The sequence below is a fragment of the Pleurodeles waltl genome, chromosome 4_1, assembly GCF_031143425.1.
Source record: "Pleurodeles waltl isolate 20211129_DDA chromosome 4_1, aPleWal1.hap1.20221129, whole genome shotgun sequence".
In the NCBI taxonomy this organism is placed as follows: domain Eukaryota; kingdom Metazoa; phylum Chordata; class Amphibia; order Caudata; family Salamandridae; genus Pleurodeles; species Pleurodeles waltl.
The window spans coordinates 918,273,324-918,300,226 of NC_090442.1; the positions used below are offsets into that span (position 1 = coordinate 918,273,324).

Sequence of the window (26,903 nt, forward strand, 5' to 3'; positions counted from 1 at the left end):
CCTCGGGGAAACCTCCACTTGGGCAAGGGAGAGGGACTCCTGGGGGTCACTTCTCCAGTGAAAGTCCGGTCCTTCAGGTCCTGGGGGCTGCGGGTGCAGGGTCTCTCCCAGGCGTCGGGACTTTGGGTTCAAAGAGTCGCGGTCAGGGGAAGCCTCGGGATTCCCTCTGCAGGCGGCGCTGTGGGGGCTCAGGGGGGACAGGTTTTGGTACTCACAGTATCAGAGTAGTCCTGGGGTCCCTCCTGAGGTGTTGGATCGCCACCAGCCGAGTCGGGGTCGCCGGGTGCAGTGTTGCAAGTCTCACGCTTCTTGCGGGGAGCTTGCAGGGTTCTTTAAAGCTGCTGGAAACAAAGTTGCAGCTTTTCTTGGAGCAGGTCCGCTGTCCTCGGGAGTTTCTTGTCTTTTCGAAGCAGGGGCAGTCCTCAGCGGATGTCGAGGTCGCTGGTCCCTTCGGAAGGCGTCGCTGGAGCAGGATCTTTGGAAGGCAGGAGACAGGCCGGTGAGTGTCTGGAGCCAAGGCAGTTGTCGTCTTCTGGTCTTCCGCTGCAGGGGTTTTCAGCTGGGCAGTCCTTCTTCTTGTAGTTGCAGGAATCTGATTTTCTAGGGTTCAGGGTAGCCCTTAAATACTAAATTTAAGGGCGTGTTTAGGTCTGGGGGGTTAGTAGCCAATGGCTACTAGCCCTGAGGGTGGGTACACCCTCTTTGTGCCTCCTCCCAAGGGGAGGGGGTCACAATCCTAACCCTATTGGGGGAATCCTCCATCTGCAAGATGGAGGATTTCTAAAAGTTAGAGTCACTTCAGCTCAGGACACCTTAGGGGCTGTCCTGACTGGCCAGTGACTCCTCCTTGTTGCTTTCTTTGTTCCCTCCAGCCTTGCCGCCAAAAGTGGGGGCCGTGGCCGGAGGGGGCGGGCAACTCCACTAAGCTGGAGTGCCCTGCTGGGCTGTGACAAAGGGGTGAGCCTTTGAGGCTCACCGCCAGGTGTTACAGCTCCTGCCTGGGGGAGGTGTTAGCATCTCCACCCAGTGCAGGCTTTGTTACTGGCCTCAGAGTGACAAAGGCACTCTCCCCATGGGGCCAGCAACATGTCTCTAGTGTGGCAGGCTGCTGGAACCAGTCAGCCTACACAGATAGTTGGTTAAGTTTCAGGGGGCACCACTAAGGTGCCCTCTGTGGTGTATTTTACAATAAAATGTACACTGGCATCAGTGTGCATTTATTGTGCTGAGAAGTTTGATACCAAACTTCCCAGTTTTCAGTGTAGCCATTATGGTGCTGTGGAGTTCGTGTTTGACAGACTCCCAGACCATATACTCTTATGGCTACCCTGCACTTACAATGTCTAAGGTTTTGTTTAGACACTGTAGGGGTACCATGCTCATGCACTGGTACCCTCACCTATGGTATAGTGCACCCTGCCTTAGGGCTGTAAGGCCTGCTAGAGGGGTGTCTTACCTATACTGCATAGGCAGTGAGAGGCTGGCATGGCACCCTGAGGGGAGTGCCATGTCGACTTACTCATTTTGTTCTCACTAGCACACACAGGCTTGTAAGCAGTGTGTCTGTGCTGAGTGAGGGGTCTCTAGGGTGGCATAAGACATGCTGCAGCCCTTAGAGACCTTCCTTGGCATCAGGGCCCTGGGTACTAGAAGTACCAGTTACAAGGGACTTATCTGAATGCCAGGGTGTGCCAATTGTGGATACAATGGTACATTTTAGGTGAAGGAACACTGGTGCTGGGGCCTGGTTAGCAGGGTCCCAGCACTCTTCTCAGTCAAGTCAGCATCAGTATCAGGCAAAAAGTGGGGGGTAACTGCAACAGGGAGCCATTTCTTTACACGCGGGTACTTACCTGCAAGCAGACCGGAACCGGGGCACCCCCTTCTCTCCATTCTAGCCTATGTGTTTTGGGCACCACTTTGAACTCTGCACCTGACCGGCCCTGAGCTGCTGGTGTGGTGACTTTGGGGTTGCTCTGAACCCCCAACGGTGGGCTACCTTGGACCAAGAACTGAGCCCTGTAAGTGTCTTACTTACCTGGTTAACCTAACAAATACTTACCTCCCCTAGGAACTGTGAAAATTGCACTAAGTGTCCACTTTTAAAACAGCTATTTGTGAATAACTTAAAAAGTATACATGCAATTTTGATGATTTGAAGTTCCTAAAGTACTTACCTGCAATACCTTTCGAATGAGATATTACATGTAGAATTTGAACCTGTGGTTCTTAAAATAAACTAAGAAAATATATTTTTCTATACAAAACCTATTGGCTGGATTTGTCTCTGAGTGTGTGTACCTCATTTATTGTCTATGTGTATGTACAACAAATGCTTAACACTACTCCTTGGATAAGCCTACTGCTCGACCACACTACCACAAAATAGAGCATTAGTATTATCTCTTTTTGCCACTATCTTACCTCTAAGGGGAACCCTTGGACTCTGTGCATACTATTCCTCACTTTGAAATAGTGCATACAGAGCCAACTTCCTACAACTACTCAGTAAAAACACTAGATGGTTGGATTCAAGGCAGTGGTGTAAGTAATTATGATGGGCTGTACAATTTATTTGTGAAAGAACACCTGTTAAGTAATTGTTTCAATGATAAACTGCATCAGCATCTGGTAGACCTAGGACCAATTTCTCCCCAAGAATTGGGAAAGAAGGCGGACCATTGGGTCAAGACTAGGGTGTTCAAAACTTCCACAGGGGGTGTGTAAAGAAATGGCTCCCTGTTGCAGTTACCCCCCACTTTTTGCCTGATACTGATGCTGACTTGACTGAGAAGTGTGCTGGGACCCTGGTAACCAGGCCCCAGCACCAGTGTTCTTTCACCTAAAATGTACAGTTGTTTCCACAATTGGCACAACCCTGGCACCCAGGTAGGTCCCTTGTAACTGGTACCCCTGGTACCAAGGGCCCTGATGCCAGGGAAGGTCTCTAAGGGCTGCAGCATATCTTATGCCACCCTGGGGACCCCTCACTCAGCACAGACACACTGCTTGCCAGCTTGTGTGTGCTGATGAGAACAAAACGAGTAAGTCGACATGGCACTCCCCTCAGGGTGCCATGCCAACCTCACACTGCCTATGCAGTATAGATAAGTCACCCCTCTAGTAGGCCTTACAGCCCTAAGGCAGGGTGCACTATACCATAGGTGAGGGCATATGTGCATGAGCACTATGCCCCTACAGTGTCTAAGCAAAACCTTAGACATTGTAAGTACAGGGTAGCCATAAGAGTATATGGGCTGGGAGTCTGTCAAAAACGAACTCCACAGCTCCATAATGGCTACACTGAATACTGGGAAGTTTAGTATCAAACTTCTCAGAATAATAAACCCACACTGATGCCAGTGTTGGATTTATTAAAAAATGCACACAGAGGGCATCTTAGAGATACCCCCTGTATTTTACCCAATTGTTCAGTGCAGGACTGACTGGTCTGTGCCAGCCTGCTGCTGAGAGACGAGTGTCTGACCTCATGCGGTGAGAGCCTTTGTGCTCTCTGAGGACAGAAACAAAGCCTGCTCTGGGTGGAGGTGCTTCACACCTCCCCCCTGCAGGAACTGTAACACCTAGCAGTGAGCTTCAAAGGCTCAAGCTTCGTGTTACAATGCCCCAGGGCACTCCAGCTAGTGGAGATGCCCGCCTCCTGGACCCAGCCCCCACTTTTGGCGGCAAGTCCAGGAGAGATAATGAGAAAAACAAGGAGGAGTCACTAGCCAGTCAGGACAGCCCCTAAGGTGTCCTGAGCTGAGGTGACTCTGACTTTTAGAAATCCTCCATCTTGTAGAAGGAGGATTCCCCCAATAGGGATAGGAATGTGACCCCCTCCCCTTGGGAGGAGGCACAAAGAGGGTGTACTCACCCTCAGGGCTAGTAGCCATTGGCTACTAACCCCCCAGACCTAAACACGCCCTTAACTTTAGTATTTAAGGGCTACCCTGAACCCTAGAAAAGTAGATTCCTGCAACAACAAGAAGAAGGACTGCCTAGCTGAAAACCCCTGCAGAGGAAGACCAGAAGACAACAACTACCTTGGCTCCAGAAACTCACCGGCCTGTCTCCTGCCTTCCAAAGAACTCTGCTCCAGCGACGCCTTCCAAAGGGACCAGCGACCTCTGAATCCTCGGAGGACTGCCCTACTTCGACGACGACAAGAAACTCCTGAGGACAGCGGACCTGCTCCAAAAAGACTGCAACTTTATCCAAAGGAGCAGCTTTAAAGACCCCTGCAATCTCCCCGCAAGAAGCGTGAGACTTGCAACACTGCACCCGGCGACCCTGACTCGGCTGGTGGAGAACCAACACCTCAGGGAGGACCCCCGGACTACTCTACGACTGTGAGTACCAAAACCTGTCCCTCCTGAGCCCCCACAGCGCCGCCTGCAGAGGGAATCCCGAGGCCTCCCCTGACCGCGACTCTCTGAAACCTAAGTCCCGACACCTGGAAAAGACCCTGCACCCGCAGCCCCCAGGACCTGAAGGACCGGACTTTCACTGCAGAAGTGACCCCCAGGAGTCCCTCTCCCTTGCCCAAGTGGAGGTTTCCCCGAGGAAGCTCCCCCCTTGCCTGCCTGCAGCGCTGAAGAGATCCCTTGATCTCTCATTGACTTCCATTGCGAACCCGACGCTTGTTCTAACACTGCACCCGGCCGCCCCCGCGCCGCTGAGGGTGAAATTTCTGTGTGGGCTTGTGCCCCCCCCGGTGCCCTACAAAACCCCCCTGGTCTGCCCTCCGAAGACGCGGGTACTTACCTGCTGGCAGACTGGAACCGGGGCACCCCCTTCTCTCCATTGAAGCCTATGCGTTTTGGGCACCACTTTGAACTCTGCACCTGACCGGCCCTGAGCTGCTGGTGTGGTAACTTTGGGGTTGCTCTGAACCCCCAACGGTGGGCTACCTTGGACCAAGAACTGAACCCTGTAAGTGTCGTACTTACCTGGTAAAACTAACAAAAACTTACCTCCCCCAGGAACTGTGAAAATTGCACTAAGTGTCCACTTTTAAAATAGCTATTTGTGAATAACTTGAAAAGTATACATGCAATTGAAATGATTCAAAGTTCCTAATGTACTTACCTGCAATACCTTTCAAACAAGATATTACATGTAAAATTTTAACCTGTGGTTCTTAAAATAAACTAAGAAAAGATATTTTTCTATACAAAACCTATTGGCTGGATTTGTCTCTGAGTGTGTGTACCTCATTTATTGTCTATGTGTATGTACAACAAATGCTTAACACTACTCCTTGGATAAGCCTACTGCTCGACCACACTACCACAAAATAGAGCATTAGTATTATCTATTTTTACCACTATTTTACCTCTAAGGGGAACCCTTGGACTCTGTGCATGCTATTCCTTACTTTGAAATAGCACATACAGAGCCAACTTCCTACAGGGTGACCAAAAGAAAGGGGTCACAAAACCTCCCCAGGGGAAAGGTGGTGAGACAGCCAAAAATAAAAATAGTCAAGAGTCTTCTAAAGGCCCCCAAAAACCTGCACAGGAGGGTGGGCCCAGAGCCTCTTCACAAAACAATCCTGGGTACAAGGGTAAAAACTTTGATCCCAAAAAGGCCTGGTGTCGAAACTGTAGTCAGTCTGGACACCAAACTGGAGACAAGGCCTGTCCCAAGAAAAGTTCCACTCCAAACTCCAATCCAGGTAACACTGGAATGGCTAGTCTCCAAGTGGGATCAACAGTGTGCCCAGAGCAAATCAGGGTCCACACTGAAGCTACTCTAGTCTCTGAGGGTGGGGTGGATTTAGCCACACTAGCTGCCTGGCCTCCTAACATGCAAAAATACAGGCAGCAGCTCTTTATTAATGGGACAAGTGTAGAGGGCCTGAGGGATACAGGTGCCAGTGTCACCATGGTGACAGAGAAACTGGTTTCCCCTGGCCAATACCTGACTGGAAAAACGTATACAGTCACCAATGCTGACGATCAAACTAAAGCACATCCCATGGCAATGGTAACTTTAGAATGGGGAGGGGTCAATGGCCTGAAACAGGTGGTGGTCTCCTCAAACATCCCAGTAGACTGTCTGCTTGGAAATGACCTGGAGTCCTCAGCATGGGCTGAGGTAGAACTAAAAACCCATGCAGCCATGCTGGGTATCCCTGAACTGGTGTGTGTAAAAACAAGAGCACAATGCAAGGCACAGGGTGAACAAGTAGAGCTGGAGTCTGGAAGAAAGGCCCAGCCTACCAAGAGAAAAGGAAAGTCAGTTGGGAAACCAACTGCAACACAGTCAGAAAAAGAGAACCTCTCTTCTCAGGAAGAAGTTCTGCCCTCTGAGGGAACTGAGCCTTTGGAGCTTGAACCTTATCAGGTTGAGCTCTTAGGCCCAGGGGGACCCTCAAGGGAGGAGCTGTGTAAGGGACAAGAAACCTGTCCCTCTCTTGAAGGCCTTAGGCAGCAAGCTGCTGAAGAGTCCAAGGGCAAGAAAAATGGAACACATAGGGTCTATTAGGAAGATGGACTCCTGTACACTGAGGCCAGAGACCCCAAACCTGGTGCCACTAGGAGAGTGGTAGTGCCTCAGTCGTTCAGAGAGTTTATTCTGACCTTAGCCCATGATATTCCCCTTGCTGGGCATTTGGGACAAACCAAGACGTGGGAGAGGTTAGTCAACCACTTCTACTGGCCCAATATGTCCCAGAAGGTTAAGGAGTTTTGCCTCTCCTGCCCCACCTGTCAATCCAGTGGTAAGACAGGTGGGCACCCAAAGGCCCCCCTCATTCCACTTCCAGTGGTGGGGGTCCCCTTTGAAAGAGTGGGTGTGGACATAGTTGGTCCACTGGAACCTCCCACAGCCTCAGGAAATATGTACATCCTAGTAGTAGTGGATCATGCTACTAGGTATCCTGAAGCTATTCCCCTTAGGTCGACTACTGCCCCTGCAGTAGCCAAGGCCCTCATTGGTATCCTTACCAGAGTGGGTTTCCCTAAGGAGGTGGTGTCTGACAGAGGTACCAACTTCATGTCAGCATACCTAAAACACATGTGGAATGAGTGTGGAGTGACTTACAAATTCACTACACCATACCATCCACAAACTAATGGCTTAGTTGAGAGATTCAACAAGACATTAAAAGGCATGATCATGGGGCTCCCAGAAAAACTCAAAAGGAGATGGGATGTCCTCTTGCCATGTCTGCTTTTTGCTTACAGAGAGGTGCCACAGAAGGGAGTAGGATTCTCACCCTTTGAACTTCTGTTTGGTCATCCTGTAAGGGGACCACTTGCTCTTGTTAAAGAAGGCTGGGAGAGACCTCTTCATGAGCCTAAACAAGACATAGTGGACTATGTACTTGGCCTTCGCTCTAGAATGGCAGAGTACATGGAAAAGGCAACCAAAAACCTTGAGGCCAGCCAACAGCTCCAGAAGTTTTGGTATGACCAAAAGGCTGCACTGGTTGAGTTCCAACCAGGGCAGAAAGTCTGGGTTCTGGAGCCTGTGGCTCCCAGGGCACTCCAGGACAAATGGAGTGGCCCTTACCCAGTGCTAGAAAGGAAGAGTCAGGTCACCTACCTGGTGGACCTGGGCACAAGCAGGAGCCCCAAGAGGGTGATCCATGTGAACTGCCTTAAGCTCTTCCATGACAGGGCTGATGTGAATCTGTTGATGGTAACAGATGAGGATCAGGAGGCAGAGAGTGAACCTCTCCCTGATCTTCTGTCATCAGACCCAAAGCATGGCTCAGTAGATGGAGTGATCTACTCAGACACCCTCTCTGGCCAACAGCAAGCTGATTGTAGGAGAGTCCTACAACAGTTTCCTGAACTCTTCTCCTTAACCCCTGGTCAGACACACCTGTGTACCCATGATGTGGACACAGGAGACAGCATGCCTGTCAAGAACAAAATCTTTAGACAGTCTGACCATGTTAAGGAAAGCATCAAGGTGGAAGTCCACAAGATGCTGGAATTGGGAGTAATTGAGCGCTCTGACAGCCCCTGGGCTAGCCCAGTGGTCTTAGTCCCCAAACCTCACACCAAAGATGGAAAGAAAGAGATGAGGTTTTGTGTGGACTACAGAGGGCTCAATTCTGTCACCAAGACAGATGCTCATCCAATTCCTAGAGCTGATGAGCTCATAGATAAATTAGGTGCTGCCAAATTCTTAAGTACCTTTGACTTGACAGCAGGGTACTGGCAAATAAAAATGGCACCTGGAGCAAAAGAGAAAACAGCATTCTCCACACCTGATGGGCATTATCAGTTTACTGTTATGCCCTTTGGTTTAAAGAATGCCCCTGCCACCTTCCAAAGGTTGGTGAATCAAGTCCTTGCTGGCTTGGAGTCCTTTAGCACAGCTTATCTTGATGATATTGCTGTCTTTAGCTCCACCTGGCAGGATCACCTGGTCCACCTGAAGAAGGTTTTGAAGGCTCTGCAATCTGCAGGCCTCTCTATCAAGGCATCCAAATGCCAGATAGGGCAGGGAACTGTGGTTTACTTGGGACACCTTGTAGGTGGAGGCCAAGTTCAGCCACTCCAACCCAAGATCCAGACTATTCTGGACTGGGTAGCTCCAAAAACCCAGACTCAAGTCAGGGCATTCCTTGGCTTGACTGGGTATTACAGGAGGTTTGTGAAGGGATATGGATCCATTGTGACAGCCCTCACTGAACTCACCTCCAAGAAAATGCCCAAGAAAGTGAACTGGACTGTGGAATGCCAACAGGCCTTTGACACCCTGAAACAAGCAATGTGCTCAGCACCAGTTCTAAAAGCTGCAGATTATTCTAAGCAGTTCATTGTGCAGACAGATGCCTCTGAACATGGGATAGGGGCAGTTTTGTCCCAAACAAATGATGATGGCCTTGACCAGCCTGTTGCTTTCATTAGCAGGAGGTTACTCCCCAGGGAGCAGCGTTGGAGTGCCATTGAGAGGGAGGCCTTTGCTGTGGTTTGGTCCCTGAAGAAGCTGAGACCATACCTCTTTGGGACTCACTTCCTAGTTCAAACTGACCACAGACCTCTCAAATGGCTGATGCAAATGAAAGGTGAAAATCCTAAACTGTTGAGGTGGTCCATCTCCCTACAGGGAATGGACTTTATAGTGGAACACAGACCTGGGACTGCCCATGCCAATGCAGATGGCCTTTCCAGGTTCTTCCACTTAGAAAATGAAGACTCTCTTGGGAAAGGTTAGTCTCATCCTCTTTCGTTTGGGGGGGGGGTTGTGTAAGGAAATGCCTCCTTGGCATGGTTGCCCCCTGACTTTTTGCCTTTGCTGATGCTATGTTTACAATTGAAAGTGTGCTGAGGCCTGCTAACCAGGCCCCAGCACCAGTGTTCTTTCCCTAACCTGTACTTTTGTATCCACAATTGGCAGACCCTGGCATCCAGATAAGTCCCTTGTAACTGGTACTTCTAGTACCAAGGGCCCTGATGCCAAGGAAGGTCTCTAAGGGCTGCAGCATGTCTTATGCCACCCTGGAGACCTCTCACTCAGCACAGACACACTGCTTGCCAGCTTGTGTGTGCTAGTGAGGACAAAACGAGTAAGTCGACATGGCACTCCCCTCAGGGTGCCATGCCAGCCTCTCACTGCCTATGCAGTATAGGTAAGACACCCCTCTAGCAGGCCTTACAGCCCTAAGGCAGGGTGCACTATACCATAGGTGAGGGTACCAGTGCATGAGCATGGTACCCCTACAGTGTCTAAACAAAACCTTAGACATTGTAAGTGCAGGGTAGCCATAAGAGTATATGGTCTGGGAGTCTGTCAAACACGAACTCCACAGCACCATAATGGCTACACTGAAAACTGGGAAGTTTGGTATCAAACTTCTCAGCACAATAAATGCACACTGATGCCAGTGTACATTTTATTGTAAAATACACCCCAGAGGGCACCTTAGAGGAGCCCCCTGAAACCTTAACCGACTACCCGTGTAGGCTGACTGGTTTTAGCAGCCTGCCACACTCCAGACATGTTGCTGGCCACATGGGGAGAGTGCCTTTGTCACTCTGTGGCTAGTAACAAAGCCTGTACTGGGTGGAGATGCTTATCACCTCTCCCTGCAGGAACTGTAACACCTGGCGGTGAGCCTCAAAGGCTCTCCCCCTTTGTTACAGCACCCAAGGGCACTCCAGCTAGTGGAGTTGCCCGCCCCCTCTGGCCACGGCCACACTTTTGGCGGCAAGGCCGGAGGAGATAATGAGAAAACCAAGGAGGAGTCACTGGCCAGTCAGGACAGCCCCTAAGGTGTCCTGAGCTGAGGTGACTGACTTTTAGAAGTCCTCCATCTTGCAGATGGAGGATTCCCCCAATAGGGATAGGAATGAGACCCCCTCCCCTTGGGAGGAGGCACAAAGAGGGTGTACCCACCCTCAGGGCTAGTAGCCATTGGCTACTAACCCCCCCAGACCTAAACACGCCCTTAAATTTAGTATTTAAGGGCTCCCCAGAACAAAGGAACTCAGATTCCTGCAACCTAAGAAGAAGAGGACTGCTAAGCTGAAAAACCCTGCAGAGAAGACGGAGACACCAACTGCTTTGGCCCCAGCTCTACCGGCCTGTCTCCCCACTTCTAAAGACACTGCTCCAGCGACGCTTTCCCCAGGGACCAGCGACCTCTGAATCCTCAGAGGACTGCCCTGCTCTAGAAGGACCAAGAACTCCTGAGGACAGCGGCTCTGTTCACCCAAGACTGCAACTTTGTAACAAAGGAGCAACTTTAAAACAACTTGCGTTTCCTGCCGGAAGCGTGAGACTTGCTACTCTGCACCAGACGCCCCCGGCTCGACTTGTGGAGAAAACACTTCAGGGAGGACTCCCCGGCGACTACGAGACTGTGAGTAACCAGAGTTGCCCCCCCCTGAACCCCCACAGCGACGCCTGCAGAGGGAATCCCGAGGCTCCCCCTGACCGCGACTGCCTGACTCCCAGATCCCGACGCCTGGAAAAGACTCTGCACCCGCAGCCCCCAGGACCTGAAAGATCGGAACTCCAGTGCAGGAGTGACCCCCAGGAGGCCCTCTCCCTTGCCCAGGTGGTGGCTACCAGAGGAGCCCCCCCCCCTTGCCCGCATCGCTGAAGAGACCCCTTGGTCTCCCATTGATTTACATTGGAAACCCGACGTGTGCTTGCACACTGCACCCGGCCGCCCCCATGCTGCTGAGTGTGTACTTCCTGTGCTAACTTGTGTCCCCCCCCCCCGGTGCCCTACAAAACCCCCCTGGTCTGTCCTCCGAAGACGCGGGTACTTACCTGCTGGCAGACTGGAACCGGGGCACCCCCTTCTCCATTGAAGCCTATGCGTTTGGGCACCACTTTGACCTCTGCACCTGACCGGCCCTGAGCTGCTGGTGTGGTAACTTTGGGGTTGCTCTGAATCCCCAACGGTGGGCTACCTTGGACCCAAACTTGAACCCGTAGGTGGTTTACTTACCTGCAAAAACTAACTAACTCTTACTCCCCCCAGGAACTGTTGAAAATTGCACTGTCTAGTTTTAAAATAGCTATATGTGATTTATTTGAAAACTGTGTATGCTATTTGATTATTCAAAGTTCCTAAAGTACCTACGTGCAATACCTTTCATTTAAAGTATTTACATGTAAATCTTGAACCTGTGGTTCTTAAAATATACTAAGAAAATATATTTTTCTATACAAAAACCTATTGGCCTGGAATTGTCTGAGTGTGTGTTCCTCATTTATTGCTTGTGTATGTACAACAAATGCTTAACACTACTCCTTTGATAAGCCTACTGCTCGACCACACTACCACAAAATAGAGCATTAGAATTCTCTTTTTGCCACTATCTTACCTCTAAGGGGAACCCTTGGACTCTGTGCATAGTATTCCTTACTTTGAAATAGTGCATACAGAGCCAACTTCCTACACCTATGCAATGACAAGTGGGAAAAAAGTAGATCTTTCTTCATCTGGAATACTCGGATAACTAGTGTTAACTCTTTGTTACCATGGGATTATACCCCAAAAAATGGTGCCTGGTTCATGCACGTACAAAATGCCATATCTAAAATGAGCAGAAATTACTATGGGACTTTTAGGTTCTCCCATAAATTGGGTAGCCGACTCCTTTATCAGATGGTAGATATACACAAGGCTAGAGGGATGGCTACTGCTACTTTTGGTCTGGGTCTGTGGGGTTATACCACTAGTCACTTCCTACAGGTAGAGGTAAAATATTTTCTTAAAACACCCGTCATGTCTACCCGATTCATCGCCAATTGTCTATAAAGAGGCTTGCAATATTTGGAGAACCTGTTCCTATTAAAACCATTAGTACTTTGGTTTTCTATATGGACTAAAGAAGGAACAAGATTGACGAAATCAATCATTTCTGATTGCCTTACTCTGGATTATGGCTACCATATCCTCTAGCTCTCATAAGTGAATGAGTCTTTTAGTTCTTTATTTAACATGCCTGTCCTGAAAGACCATCTTAAAATACTTTCGCTTGACAAAAGTTTAATCAAGTCGATCTTTCTTTGAAAGGTAAACACAGATTCCTTAAAGAATTTGTAAGCTACCCACATACTTTCTCTTGCTACCTGTCTGTTGAGGCTTTAAGAAAGCAAGAGAAACATCATAAGTTAAAGCGACCTGACATAGGCGAAGGTGGGAGCTATCTAAACAGTAACAAGAATTATCAACATTGCTAGCAGCTACTTTTTTTAAACCAAAATATTGTTACTGCAGGTCAACTGAGTTTCGAGGTTCGTTGGGTAACAGACAACTGCCAAATAAGTCTTTACAGAGAAGGTACCAAACCAATTTACTAACTCGTGCAACATCTGTAGACCCTCTAGTTTACACTATTATCGAATGTGGCAAGCATTTGTGGGCTCTTAGAGACAAACACGCAATCTGTGGGCTGAAGGGATGTGTTACAGTGTGGAGGACCTAGAATCAGGCTAGTGAGGCTACCCAGAGAGGCGTTTGAGGTGGCAGAAAGGCAAGGGTGGGTGGGGCATTTTTGTACATATTTCTTATTTTCTGCAAATGTAACCTTTTTTCTTCCACAGAAGTCTGATAACATATATCCTGGCCGATATTGTTCTTAAGATCTGGATGGTAGCCGGGGGTGGGGGGTTGTTGTTCATGTCTTGCTTCTATGGCAGCAAAGCACAATGTGTGATTACAAAAAAGTATTTGAAATTACATGATAACACCTGAAGTAGAAACCTCAAAACAGGCTCAAAAATAAAAACTGCTGCAAAAGAAAACTGTGCCACCAGCAATTAGTATATATAAAACATCGGAAAAAAAGTAACAGATGACCATCTAACGTTCTGTCCTCTCTTACCTTTAGTTATGCAGGTAAAGTAGTCATTGTCACCTTCAACTATCTGCTCCCCAGCTGCTTTCCGCTTGTCAGGATGATGTTTCAAAACCATAGCTTTATCTAGCAAAAAGTAATTTCAGTTTATTATATAGTGTGTTCTATGTCACATAAGAAAAAGAATGCAAACAGATCAGCGACTTCTAAAGTAATAACTTTGCATGGATTAAATTGTAAAATCTTGTTATCCTGACTAGACCAAGGTAACATTTATTTCACTTCACAAAGGTAAAGTTCAAGAGCAAAACATACAGCGCCAGAAATGTACCAAAATCGTTCACCTTTGCACCATAGAGAATAATTAAAATACACATGATGCAACAAGGCTCAAACATGATTTTCAAGAAAATAATACGAAATGTGTTTGCTTTTAGGCAGGTAATTGGTAGCCCATAAATGTAATGAATGGCATGCCACAATGAATAGGTGAAAGAAAAAGATTTACACTCACACAAAAATAAATAATTAAAGCAGTTGTGCGGTAGATCTGAGTGGTACTTACGAGCAGCTTTGATCTGCTTTGGGGTGGCCTTGTACCGTAAGAGCCTGAGTCCAAGGACTGCATAGTGGTCTTGATTCTAGAAAACAGGATATATTTTCTCAAACTGAGAGGCTAGGATGCAGAAGCATTAATGAAACATACTGCAAAGGCCATACTGATGGCAGACCCTTTGCTACACAAATGTTGGCAACATTTACACTGTAGGGTCAAGAAAATCCTATATTTCAGATGTACGTTAGGTGTGTAGGGCATGTTTAGTGTGCATTATGTGAGTTGCTTTTCAATACCCTCCTTTGGTCTCCAATGGTCCTTAAAAATCAAGCTATTCTTCATATCCTGCGCAGATCCCATGTAACTGGGGCAGCTTTCACACGCAGGTAAACCAGCCATGGACACACTCCAGATTAACAAAAATGTCATGATATTCCTTTCTGGACTATTCACAGAAAAAACAGTTGAAAATCTATCTTTAAAAAGTGTTTTAAAATTGTATTGAATTGGGCAGCACAAGTGAGGGTAAGAAAGGACCACTGTGCTGACCCTGTTTAAATAAGCATACTGTTGTGAAGATCAGGTCTTACCCATTTACTACCCAGGTATTAATGCACCTATCCCGCTATTCTCAGGAGATTATACTCTGTGTAATGTTGCTACTTACAAGTACATAAAATAAAGATTTTCTGTGGCTAACGATCAAACCGTTAGAGTATCAGGAAAGGTTTCTGTACAAATGCAATTTCTTTGGGTGGTAGTTTCTACTGTCTGCGCAAAAGTGTACTTAAAACTTTATGGGCTCTGGCAGGAAGCATGGTGATGCAAAAAACCAACTGTCATAGATTATTAACTAATGTACCAAGGCCATTATCTAATTTTGGGCAGGTTTTGCAGTCCTAACTAGATTATACTAAAGAAATTATGCAATACAGTTATTATTTTAACCTCGAGAAGTAGAAGAACGTGGCTTTTACCCAAGGAATACTTACATCAGAATGAAGAGGTGTATAGCGTCTCCATGCAGTACATGCCGGATGTATTAGTACTGTCCTCAAATGAGTGAAGGCTTATGTTACTTAAAATGAGCACTTTTATTTTGCAAAAAATGTTTTACATTACAAACACATCCCAACCAAATTTAACAGAACAGGATCCTTTTCTGGTATTCCTCATCGGGCATGGCACTTACAGAATTTGGAACCATCAGCGTATGACGGCTGTTAAACTCTTCCTTACATAATACAGAGACTCGCATTGGGAGCTACACACACTCTGAGGCAACAACCATTGCCTTTTTTGTTTGTTAGTAAATCAAAAATATTAGATACGTCGTTAATTGAGTTAGTTAATTTCCTTCGTCAATTAGACTAATTCACACACGGATGTTCTTGTTTGAAAAGGAAATGGCTCTTAAGGGTTCATGATGAGATGTAAACATCTTTTACTACAGTTGGTAGCTGCATGTTCAGAGTAGCAGCATTTTTCATAATGGATCTGATCACTTTTATGAGGAAGAAGAGGAGGAAGCGTGACTGGGTAGGGTTTAGCAAAGTGCAGGGGTTGAAGTTACTTGAGCTGCTGTGCCTGTGCACAAAGGCATCCTGAAGTACATACTGCATCTGCTGTGATGGATACTTACGTTATTTTGTGTTGGTTGTGGAGCATGAGTAATGACGATTGTACATTTTGCCCTCAGCCATGTACTCAGACAGTTCTTTGGCAACAATTCAAGGGGAGAATCTGATTAGGATATGGCTCCTCTCTAAAATTCTGTTTGCAAAAATGAGCAAACATAATCCATTTTACTGTACATCTACCAAAGAGGTAATTAGAACAGAGAAGGCACTGGCGCTACAACCAAGCGGACATCGTTAGTTTGGAAACAGGTTGTTTTTTAAGGAAAAAACAGTATTGGAATTTAAATACAGAATATTCTTCTTAAGGGTAAAATCGGATTACTTTCATTTCAGATTAAAAGGCATTAAAATACACTGAGTGGGGAATAAAACGACCAGGACAATGTCGATGTATAATTAAAGTAACACAGTTACAGACAGAATAAAATCAACTGCTCTCTTTGTACGAGTCTTCGTTTTTCTCTTTACAGAAAATTTAAATGTCAGAATAGAATACATGTATTTAAAACGATTAGAGGCATCTTCATCCAAGATAGGTAAAGGCACTGTGTTAAGACAAGCCAGATCTCACTTTGCACTCTCAACGCAGGCTGCTATAAACATAACACCCCTTGTCTGGCTACCAGTCTCTGAAACAAGTGTTGGAACACTCCATATTCGATGGCAGAACTATATTTAAAAATCCAAAATGTTGCACAGTACTCAATTTAGAAAATACATTTGTGGAAAAAAGATTTTCTAAAGTAGTGTTGCAGTAAACGTAGGTGAAAACAGAATTCATAAAGTCTGAATGGAAACAAACAATTGAGAGAACATAGTAGCTGGTGGGATCGTAGCCTTAATGAATTGAACTGAAAGAAAGTTTATGTTGTATGGACAAAGTCCAACTATCTTTCCAAGTCTCTATCTGTACGAGCTAATATAGTGCAATATTTAAGTGAAATGCAAGCAGTGACAAAGACCACCCTCCCTGCAAGAGGTGAGGATGAAAGGCATATTGGACAGAGAATAATAGTGCAAACAGTGATACAAGCGAGAAAGGGGCAAGGGGTCAGAAACTGGGTTTCCAAAAGCACTTCTAATACTACTAAGTTTCAAACTGCGGTGCAAGTAAAACGGTAAGTGTTCAGTGGTAGTGACAAACAGTGCTGACAGAGAACTTGTGAGATTAGGCATAAGCGAGAGAAGAGGGAGAATCAGAAAGGATAGTATGATATCTTGAAGATCAGTAAAGCTCATTTAATTGTAGTTGAAAGGAGGCAAAGAAATAAGACAAATCGATAAGCCAAGCTAGCTGGGAGAAGATAGTTACAGTAAGTGAAGAAAAGTAATCGTTAGAAAGGAATAACATTTCACTGGGTTAGCCAACAGTCGCCTTCGGTTACAAAAGTGAGAACACCAAGCAAGGGCGATACATTTATACAGTGGACTTTAAAGTAGAGGAGTTTAAATCAAAAGCATGTTCGGTTTCAAACTCCACTGAGCATGCTCTCAGTTTCCTTCAGATAGAGTAGAGCATCGCCAGAGAAATTAAATCCATGACTAAGCTTGAATGCCTTACTGAAGGGGAAAAGGGGCAATAACAGGACAAAAAAAAGTGACAGCACTGAACATATGCCCTGTTTTATGAGGGAAATGGTTGGAGTCTGTTTTTTGGGTCTGACGCACTGTATGAGAAAACAGACGATGAAGCAATGTCAGCATCAATGGTAACATGGTAAATGCCACAGAGGTTGAAGGGTAAAGGGTAAATGTTTTAGGCTAGTGGGGATACAAGAAGTACAATCGTTGTATTCTATGTTTTATTTTGAAAAAAGTTTTTATAAAACTGAGGTAGGAAGTTGTGTACACAATTGGAGTCTTAAAACTAGGGAAATGCTAAACCAACCAGAGATCAAGATCTACAAATATATAAACAACTCAGCCCTACAAAGACCGAATTCGGCTGACCACTTGAAAAACTGACTGCTTAGACAATAAAATAATATTAACAGATCAGTAAGGTGTACATTAATAAAAACAAAATGTAAAGCTGACAAACTAAAAACGTTCTGTGTAGGTATTTGAAATTGTGGGGCAGGGGGTGCTAAAATGTAGGTTGGTATCCTCAGGGAGGAGTGCAGCTACATCAAACAGAATACTATATGAACAATGGGTGGCCTTAAACTGAATTTAAAGCTCCAAATTTCCCATTAAAATTATGATTTTTTAAAATATTTTTTTTTTACAAAATAAAATAATTCATCATTTGTTTGACAGATGCTTGTTTTTGCAATTTTGCGTATTGTTTTGCAGTTCAAATCATCGCAATTGCTTAGGTCGGGATCCATGGATTCAAATTCAAATAACCACTCTGTGGGGGGGGGGTCCCTAGATTCTAAATATGAGATTTTAGTGGGGCCTCTGGTTACCAGTAAAGATTAAGAGGGTATTCAGAGTAATCAAAAGTTTAAGAAATACTGCTTTACAAGATAGTCACGTTCCATGACACGGACCTTAAATGAGTAAGAGTACTGCCAGCGTAAACAACAATGGAGAAACCATGGACCGTACCTTCCAGTCCTTTGGATCAAGTGTCTTCAGCATAGGAAACTCTTCCAGCTGTAATTCTTCATTATCCGACTCCTCTGACAACTCTTCGTCATCCTCCAACTCCTGGAATGAAGCAGACACATTTCTGTCTCGCCTCTTAAGAAATGCTTCAAACCATCGCCCCACAGGTTCAACTTGACAAAGTACAGAGACTGAAAAGCAAAATTTTGAAATTTCAGCAATTTGCAGTTTAGTGCAGCATGATTACAAACGCTGAAAGAAAATGCCTCTTGTTGCTTACCTGCAAAAGTCAACATTAAAACTAACATTAAAACTAATATAGAAAACACTACGTCCACTGGATAACATATTGTTTAACTTTACTATCTTATTGTACACTACATATTTTGTTCTGTACACACTTGCACTATAAATTCATAATCTACACACCACTATACGAAGTGGAACGCTGCTACAACATACAGCCATAAAATGTGAGGCCTGGGGTACCTTTGTGACAGAAGGAAAATATACACTATGTTGCGATCTTGAGGTCAGCGAAACTTTACTTCATCTAATATATGTGGATGGATATATTGCCTTAAATTGAAAGGTGAACTATCCTGGTGTAAAACTAAAATGGAAGAGAATCACCAAAAGTGCTATGAACTCACCTGTAGGACCACAGCAAGGAGGCACTGGGTACTGGAATCTCCCTGCCTTATCTTCCTCTTTGTGCACCATTTCATTGCTATTTGTACTCACCGCTCCATCTCTCAGGTGGACTTGCAGCAACTAAGCTGTACTTGGAAGAGAGGAGGAAGTCTTCCTTCACCATGAACTTTACAATCATGTTAATCTTAAGCCAAGGAGGTGCAACCTATTGCGCTATCTGCAGTTGCCATGTCTGTTTTGGGAGGGGTACGGGAAGACCCACTGCAGCACCAAACTTGCTGAAATAAGAGTTTTAATTAGGAAATCATTTTAAGGAAGGTTTTGATTATGGAGCCAGGCCAAGGAGACATGCATTAATTTGCATCCAGCCAGACTCCACTTGCTTTATCAGCAATTTGTAGACATTAGAGAACTAAAAATTATTGTTCGGAAATAGAACATAAACTGTCCATCCTGCCCTCATCACCTAGGGACAGGCCTCCTCCTACAAAACAGTATTACCATGTGCTCTTTGTGCTTCAGAAATAATTCTCTCTTCCCCTCTCAATCTGCTCATATTCCACTTTGCTCCTGAATAAATCGATTATTTCATGGCTTCAGATGTGTCATGATCAAATGTTGATAAAGTATATCTTTTTCACTGCATGTTCTGAAAAATATTATGATGCTCATAACACACACTTGCCTTCTATATAGTGCAGAAAGACAAGTGTATCCCGTTTAAAAAACTCTGTAAACTGTGAATTATTACTTATGTACTACTAAATGCATGTGTACATCCAGACATTAAAAAAATGAAATACTTTAGTTTCCATTTTTACAGATCCGCAGAAGCAGCAACACTCCTATTTAAGAGACCCCTGACCACTTTAGTGAAAGGAAGAACACGAGGCCAGTAAGCCTAGCCAAAACACATTTTCAATCAAAAACTTTTATTAGAAGATGGACATGACTGCTTCTGCAATAGCAGTACCATCTGCTGCAGATTGTCAGACTGAAATAACCATGTGCTCGATCATCCACGTGCATCTATTTTGGTATTTTATATCAGTTTACCAAGACTTGTGATTATACAGGAATTTAATTATAATTTTCTAATATTTCTAATAGTTAGAATAAAAATGACACACGTACTTAGGAAGAGGTTCTTCATGGTTTCTACATTATTCTCTCCAAGAAAACAATGGCTTGTGTCGAAACTGACATCCACACTACCTCCTGTTACATCACTCTTTCTGCAAGTGCTCTTCCTTCAAACTCCTACCACATGCTGAACCTACCAACATCATGATCTCAATCCAAGTCACTTATTACAAAGACAGCATTCTACCATTGTCCATCCTACGATCTTTAAAAAGCCATCGCCTCCTTCCTGAATTTCTCCCTCAGCCAAGGACCCTTCCAAAATGCTCTCAACAGAGGGGAAATCCTCCCTCAGATTAGACCGAGAAGATCTCAACTTCTGATATATCACGCAGGCCTCTAGAAACCATAAAAATTTTACTAGACCTGCAGGTGGAGTAACCTGAATAATCTACTTGTCCTAACTGTAAAGAACTTGACCCGTAAACGGGTCTCAAATTGTGTGATCCTAGGCAAATATTTTATTTCATAGTCGCCTTTTTTTCATTCTTACTTGAGTACACCATCAAATATGTGAGTTCAAGCATTTCTGCTGTTCAAATAAAACTTTTGTTTGATTAGATAGACTAAGGGCTTCATTACAAGTTTGGCGGAGGGTATTACTCCATCAAAACCTGACATATATCCCGTCCGCTGTATTACAACTTCCACAGGATATAATGTTTGCTCCATGTATAATAAGAATCCAGCCACATATAAGGTACACGTGATCCACGATTTGCCTCTTAGTTCACTAATAACATTGCCAACAGGGCAGGAGTGTTTCTCTGTTTATGTTTAAACACTCACTTTTAATAAATATATTACTAAAGCATGATGTGGTAGAGCACTGTCATTTACAGACAGTAAATTCTCAAGAAGTATCCAAAAACCTTCCCACTAACTTCCAGCTTTACTGATAAAACTATATAGTGTATTAACAATAATCCGTGAAAATTGGGTTTCAGAAAAAATATGTAACATTTGCACATCACCAAGTGTTCTGATTTGTTTTCATCCTAAAATATAAATATTTTTTTAATCATACACAAGTACAAAAAATGGGTTTTCCCAACTGCTGAAATATATTTTGAAGTGTTATACAGTTGACTTAGTTATTTACTTTATGTTATGAAAAACTTGACACCCTACAGCCTTTCATTTCACACACTTTGAACAGCAGGTCAGACAGTTCACCTTACAAAATCCTGGAACTCTGAAGTCAGAAAGAAAAGAAGACAAATTTAGCTTTGACATCTGTCTCTGAACACAGAGCAAATGTGACAAGGTAAGAACAAGATTTAAAGTTACCTTTTTTGCTTGACTTCCTGACTGAACGAAATACCAGTTTTTTGTCGACACGCCAGAAGGGGCGGGAAGGTCCTAAAAACAGCTTGATAAAATATGACTGCAATAGCTAGTGGGTGAGTAGCTTTTTCGCAGCCTGTCACCCCTCTTAAGAAAAAAAAAATCAGAGTAAAATCAGACTCTACCCAGTAACTGGAACAGATAATCATGAACAATCTTCTGCAAGACTACCAATCCCCCATCAGAGAATGCTGTGGCACGTAGATATCCACTCTTCATGTGAGACAATGTGTTTCTTATCAATAAAATTGATGACCATGCCTCATGACCTCGCTCACTATCTCTGCAGCTTTTTGACTCGAAAGATCACCAAACACCAATCAATAGACTTTACCCCACCTGAATCTACTGGACATATTAGACTAGTATTACACTGCTACTCCATCCACAAGATAGTAACCGTGGAACCCTAGTCAGTACAAGGAAAATGCCTCACATCCACACTGGAGTCAAAATTACAATACTCTACATGATGAAAAAGACCACACCAACCTTATTCTCAGCACCTAGACCAACCACAGCAGAAACAACTGACATAACTCAAAGTATTCAACAAAATGTACAAGTAATTAACAAAAGATGTCCCCGCTGAGAAGGGGGAAGACATTTTACAGCAATGTAAAAAATCATGAATTCAGTATCGCATAATTTACACACTATATTTCATTTGTAAATGAGCTCCGGCTAGAAAATGTTTGAACTAGAAAATAAATAAACTTCTCTCTCTAAATCAAATTTTGGCTATGCAAACATCTATTCTGCAGCCTTAAATGTGCAAACTTGTCAGGTTAAATGGCACATTTTGTTACTGTATTTAACAAATGATTAATCCCAAAAAAAAATGGTGAATTACATGTCACTATATTATCCATTTGTATAACCACAGATTGTCACTACTATCCATATGCATAAAAAGGTTACCAATGGGGTGGTGCACCCTGTTAACTGAAATACACTAACCCCTCCGCTGCCAGGCCTTTTCCCCCCTCAGGTGCCAGGCCTTCTTTTTTGGCTATTTGGGGCAGCTTGCGCTTAGGCCCTCATAACTTGTTGTCCACATAAGCTACCCACGCCAAATTTGCATCCTTTTTTTCCAACATCCTAGGGATTCTAGAGGTACCCAATCTTTGTGGGTTCCCCTGAAGGAGACCAAATTAGCCAAAAGACAGTGAAAATTTCATTTTTTTTTTTTAAACTAATGGGGAAAAAGGGCTGCAGAAGAAGGCTTGTGTTTTTTTTCTCCCCGAATATGGCATCAACAAAGGGTTTGCGGTGCTAAAATCACCATCTTACCAGCAACAGGCAGCCTTGAATCAGAAATCCACATTTTTCAACACAATTGACATTTTACTGGGACATACCCCATTTTTACTATTTTTTGTGCTTTTAGCCTCCTTCCAGTTAGTTACAGAAATGGGTGTGATACCAGTGCTAAATCCCGGGCAGCCAAACATTTCTTAAAAGTAGACAAAATTCTGAATTTAGCAAGGGGTCCTACAAGGTTTACCTACAGAAAATAACAGCTGAAATAAAGAAAACTGAGGTGAAAAAACAGCCATTTCTCTCCACACTTTTCCTGCAATGTCAGATTTTCAAAAGCAATAAACTGTTACGTCTGCAGGAATCTTCTGGTTGTGGGGATATATAGGGCTTGTAAGTTCATCAAGAACTCTAGGTACCCAGAGCCAATAAAGGAGCTGCACCTTGCAATGTGTTTTCATTCTATACCGGGTATACACCAATTCATTTGCTGAAATATAAAAAGTGAAAAATAGGTTTCAAGGAAACCTTTGTATTTCCAAAATGGGCACAAGATAAGGTGTTGAGAAGCACTGGTTATTGGCACATCTCTGAATTCTGGGATGCCCATACTAGCATGTGAATTACAGGCCTTTTCTCAAATAGACGTCTTTTTTACACACTGTCTTACATTTGGAAAAAATGTAGGGAAAGACAAGGGGCAATAACACTTCCCCGAAGTCTCCCGATAAAAATGGTATCTCACTTGTGTGGGTAGGCCTAATGCCTGCGACAGGAAACGCAACATGGACACATCACAGTTTTACATTGAAATCTGGCACGTTTTTTGGAAAGTGCCTAACTGTAGATTTTCAACTCTAGCTGAGCCGCCACCTAGGGAAACCTACCAAATCTGGGCATTTTTTAAAACTAGACACCTAGGGGGAATCCAGGAGGGAGTGACTTGTGGGGTTCTCACCAGTTTCTGTTACCCAGAATCCTTTGAAAACCTCAAAATCTGGCAACAAAAAAAACACACTTTTTCCTCACATTTTGGTGATAGAAAGTTCTGGAATCTGAGGGGAGCCACACATTTCCTTTCACCCAGCGTTACCTCAAGTCTCCCGAGAAAAATGGTACCTCACTTGGGTGGGTAGGCCTAATGCCTGCGACAGGAAACGGAACATGGATACATCACATTTTTACATTGACATCTGACGTGTTTGAGGGAAAGTGCCTAGCTGTGGATTTTGGCCTCTAACTCGGCCGGCACCTAGGGAAACCTACCAAGCTCGTGCATATTTGAAAACTAGACACCTAGGGGAATCCCAAGATGGGGTGACTTATGGGGCTGTCACCAGGTTCTGTTACCCAGAATCCTTTGAAAACCTCAAAATTTGGCAACAAAAAACACACTTTTTCCTCACATTTTGGTGACTAATTTCTGGAATCAGAGGAGCCAGAATTTCCTTCAACCCTGCGTTCCCCCAAGTCTCCTAATAAAAATAGTACCGCACTTGTGTGGGTAGGCCTAGTGCTCGCAACAAAAAATGCCCCAAAACACAAAGAAAATTGACCTGTTATTTGCAAAGTGCCTAGCTGTGGATTTTGGCCTCTATGGCACTAGCAAACCTGGACATTTCTGAAAGCTAGACACCCAGGGGAACCCAGGACGGGGTAACTTGTGGCACTCTCACCAGGTTCGGTTACCCAGAACCCTTAGCAAACCTCAAAATTTGCCCAAAAAAAAAAAAAAAAAAAAACACACACTTTTTCCTCACATTTCGGTGATGCAAAGTTTTGGAATCTGAGGGGAGCCACAAACCTCTGTCTACCCAGTGTTCCTCCAGGTCTCTCAATAAAAATTGGTACCTCACTTGTGTGGGTAGGCCTACTGCCAGGAATGGATTACACAACAGTCAATGTTATTCCTTACATGAGAACAACTGTTGACCCTGGGGTGATCCATTCCTGACTCAGGCAGTAGGTACAGGCACTAGTGCCCGCAACAGGAAATCTCCCAAAACACTATGTAGACACATCAAAATTATCAAATACAAAACTACCTGTATTCATTCACACATACCTTCAAATATGTGATCTTAGCATTTCTGCTGTACAAAAAAAACTTTTTATTTGAATAAATGGACTAAACGTTTGCTCCATGTATAAAAAGAATCCAGCCCACATATAGGAGACACATGATCCATTACTTGCCCCTTAGTTTACTAATAGCATTGCTACCAGGGCAAGAGTGTTTATAGGTTTGTGGTTAAATAGTCATTTTTAATAAATATCTTACTAAAGCATGATGTGGTTGCACACTGTCATTTACAGAGAGAAAACTTCCATAAAATATCCAAAAACCTTCCCACTAACTTGCAGCTTTACTGATAAAACTATATATGTATTAACAAATCTCTGAAAATTGGGTTTCAGAAAATATTTATTCTGTGCACCTCACCAAGTAAAGTGTTCTGATTTGTTTTCATCTTACTAAAATATGCAGTCTGAAGGAAAATTAATTGTAAGTCAAACTGACTTTTGACCTGTGTCTCTGAACAGAGCAAATGTGAGAAGAATAAAATGTAGAGGTCTCCTTTACTTTCTGATTGAATAGAACTGCTGTTCTTTGTCAACTCACCAGAAGGGTCAAATAGGTCCTAAAAATAGCTCGACCTGATAAAATATGACTGCCATAGCGAGTGAGCGAGTAGAATTTTCCAGGCCTGTCCACCACCATCCTGGCACAATTGCTTGCCCCTGCTCCTTATCTCTCCTTCCTCTATGCAAGGCACATTGCTCGGGGCAAGTATCAAATGGGGATTCCAGACCAGTGCCCAGAGCTTGGTCCCTGGTTCCCTTTTGGCAGCAATCAAGCCTGAGAGAAACCACTTAGGCACCAGGGGTTAGTGTGTGTGTGTGTATTTTGTTTGGGGGGCAGCCCCTTGGGGAAGGGTCGCTCCCGATGGGGGCACAATAAAGTTGGCTATTTCTGCCCCTCTTGTGGCAGATCGGCCTATTTTTGTAAGACCCATCTGCCCCCAAGGGGGGCAGAAAGCCCACCAGAATGCCTACTAGATTCCAGGGAATAAAAAAATAAAAAAATGGTGGGGTGGTGGCTACCAGCCAGCATGGGCATGGTTATGCCCCCACCCCAACTGAAAGGGGTAACAGTCTTTCAGCTCTCCTCCCACACGCTAAAACATCTTATTCCATGGCAAGCAAGAGGTCATTTGATTATTTTGGGATTTAGTTTTACATCTGGGCCGTGAGAGCTTGTCTAACTCTCAAAATCGTCCCCCTTGGAATGGTGAGGGCTGCACTTTTTAGACTTTGGGGCACTGCACTGTTGAAAAATCTACAAGACCTATACACATCTGAAAAGTAAACATCTAGGTGAGTCCAGGGTGGCGTGCTTCACATGCACTCGCACCATTTTCTTACCCACAATGCCCTGCAAACTTCCAACTTTGCTGGAAATCACACATTTTTGTGATGGAACCTTCCGGAATCTGCAGGAATCCACAAAATTCCTACCACCCAGCATTGTCTCATCTATACCGATAAAAATTCTGCAGCACTTGTCAGCCTAAAAATGTTTCTTTTCCAACTGCCCTTTTGGACCCGCTTTGGTTCCCCCTCAATTTCAACATGTGTTTGGCTCTTCCTTGTCACAAGCACTTGGCCCACCTACACAAATGAGTTATCATTTTTACCGGGAGACTGAGGGGAACGTTGAGTGACATGAAATTTCTCCCTGTGTCGCGATCCCACACAGAAATGTGGGATTTTTTTTATTTTTTTTAGCTAAATTTGAGATTTGCTGAGGATTCTGGGTAAGAATACATTGGGGGATCCACAAAAGTCACACCTCCCTGGACCCCCTCGGGTTCTATTTTTCATAAATTTCTGAGTTTGGTAGATTTCCCTAGATGGCTGCTGAGCCCAGGACCAAAAACGCAGGTGCCCCCGCAAAAACAGGTAGTTTTGTATTTGATAATTTTGATGTCTCCAGATAGTGTTTTGGGGCATTTCCTTTCGCGGGCAGTAGGCCTACCCACAAAAGTGAGACACCATTTTTATCGGGAGACTTGGGAGAAACAGAATAGCAAAACAAGTGTTATTGCCCCTTGTCTTTCTCTACATTTTTTTCTTCCAAAACGTAAGACAGTGTGTAAAAAAGATGCCTATTTCAGAAATGCCCTGTAATTCACATGCTAGTATGGGCACCCCGGAATTCAGAGATGTGCAAATAACTACCGCTTCTCAACATCTTCTCTTGTGGCCATTTTGGAAATATAAAGGTTTTCTTGATACCTATTTTTCACTTTTTATATTTCAGCAAATTAATTGCTGTATACCCGGTATAAAATGAAAACCCATTGCAAGGTGCAGCTAATTTATTGGCTCTATGGACCTAGGATTCTTGATAAACCTACAAGCCCTATATATCCCCGCAACCAGAAGTGTCCAGCAGACATAACG

The 26,903-nt window shown here is 44.3% G+C and overlaps 1 protein-coding gene across 1 annotated transcript in view; it reads right to left on the reverse strand.

Annotated features, from left to right (window-relative positions):
* Positions 1-26,903, reverse strand: part of DNAJC2 (DnaJ heat shock protein family (Hsp40) member C2) — a 403,795-nt gene that overhangs the window by 362,533 nt on the left and 14,359 nt on the right. The window contains exons 2-4 of the mRNA XM_069229688.1: positions 18,033-18,223; positions 13,849-13,924; positions 13,311-13,409 (exon numbers count right to left, since the gene is read on the reverse strand). Of these exons, the coding sequence (XP_069085789.1) occupies positions 13,311-13,409; positions 13,849-13,924; positions 18,033-18,223 (366 nt within the window). The remainder of the gene's footprint in view (positions 1-13,310; positions 13,410-13,848; positions 13,925-18,032; positions 18,224-26,903) is intronic.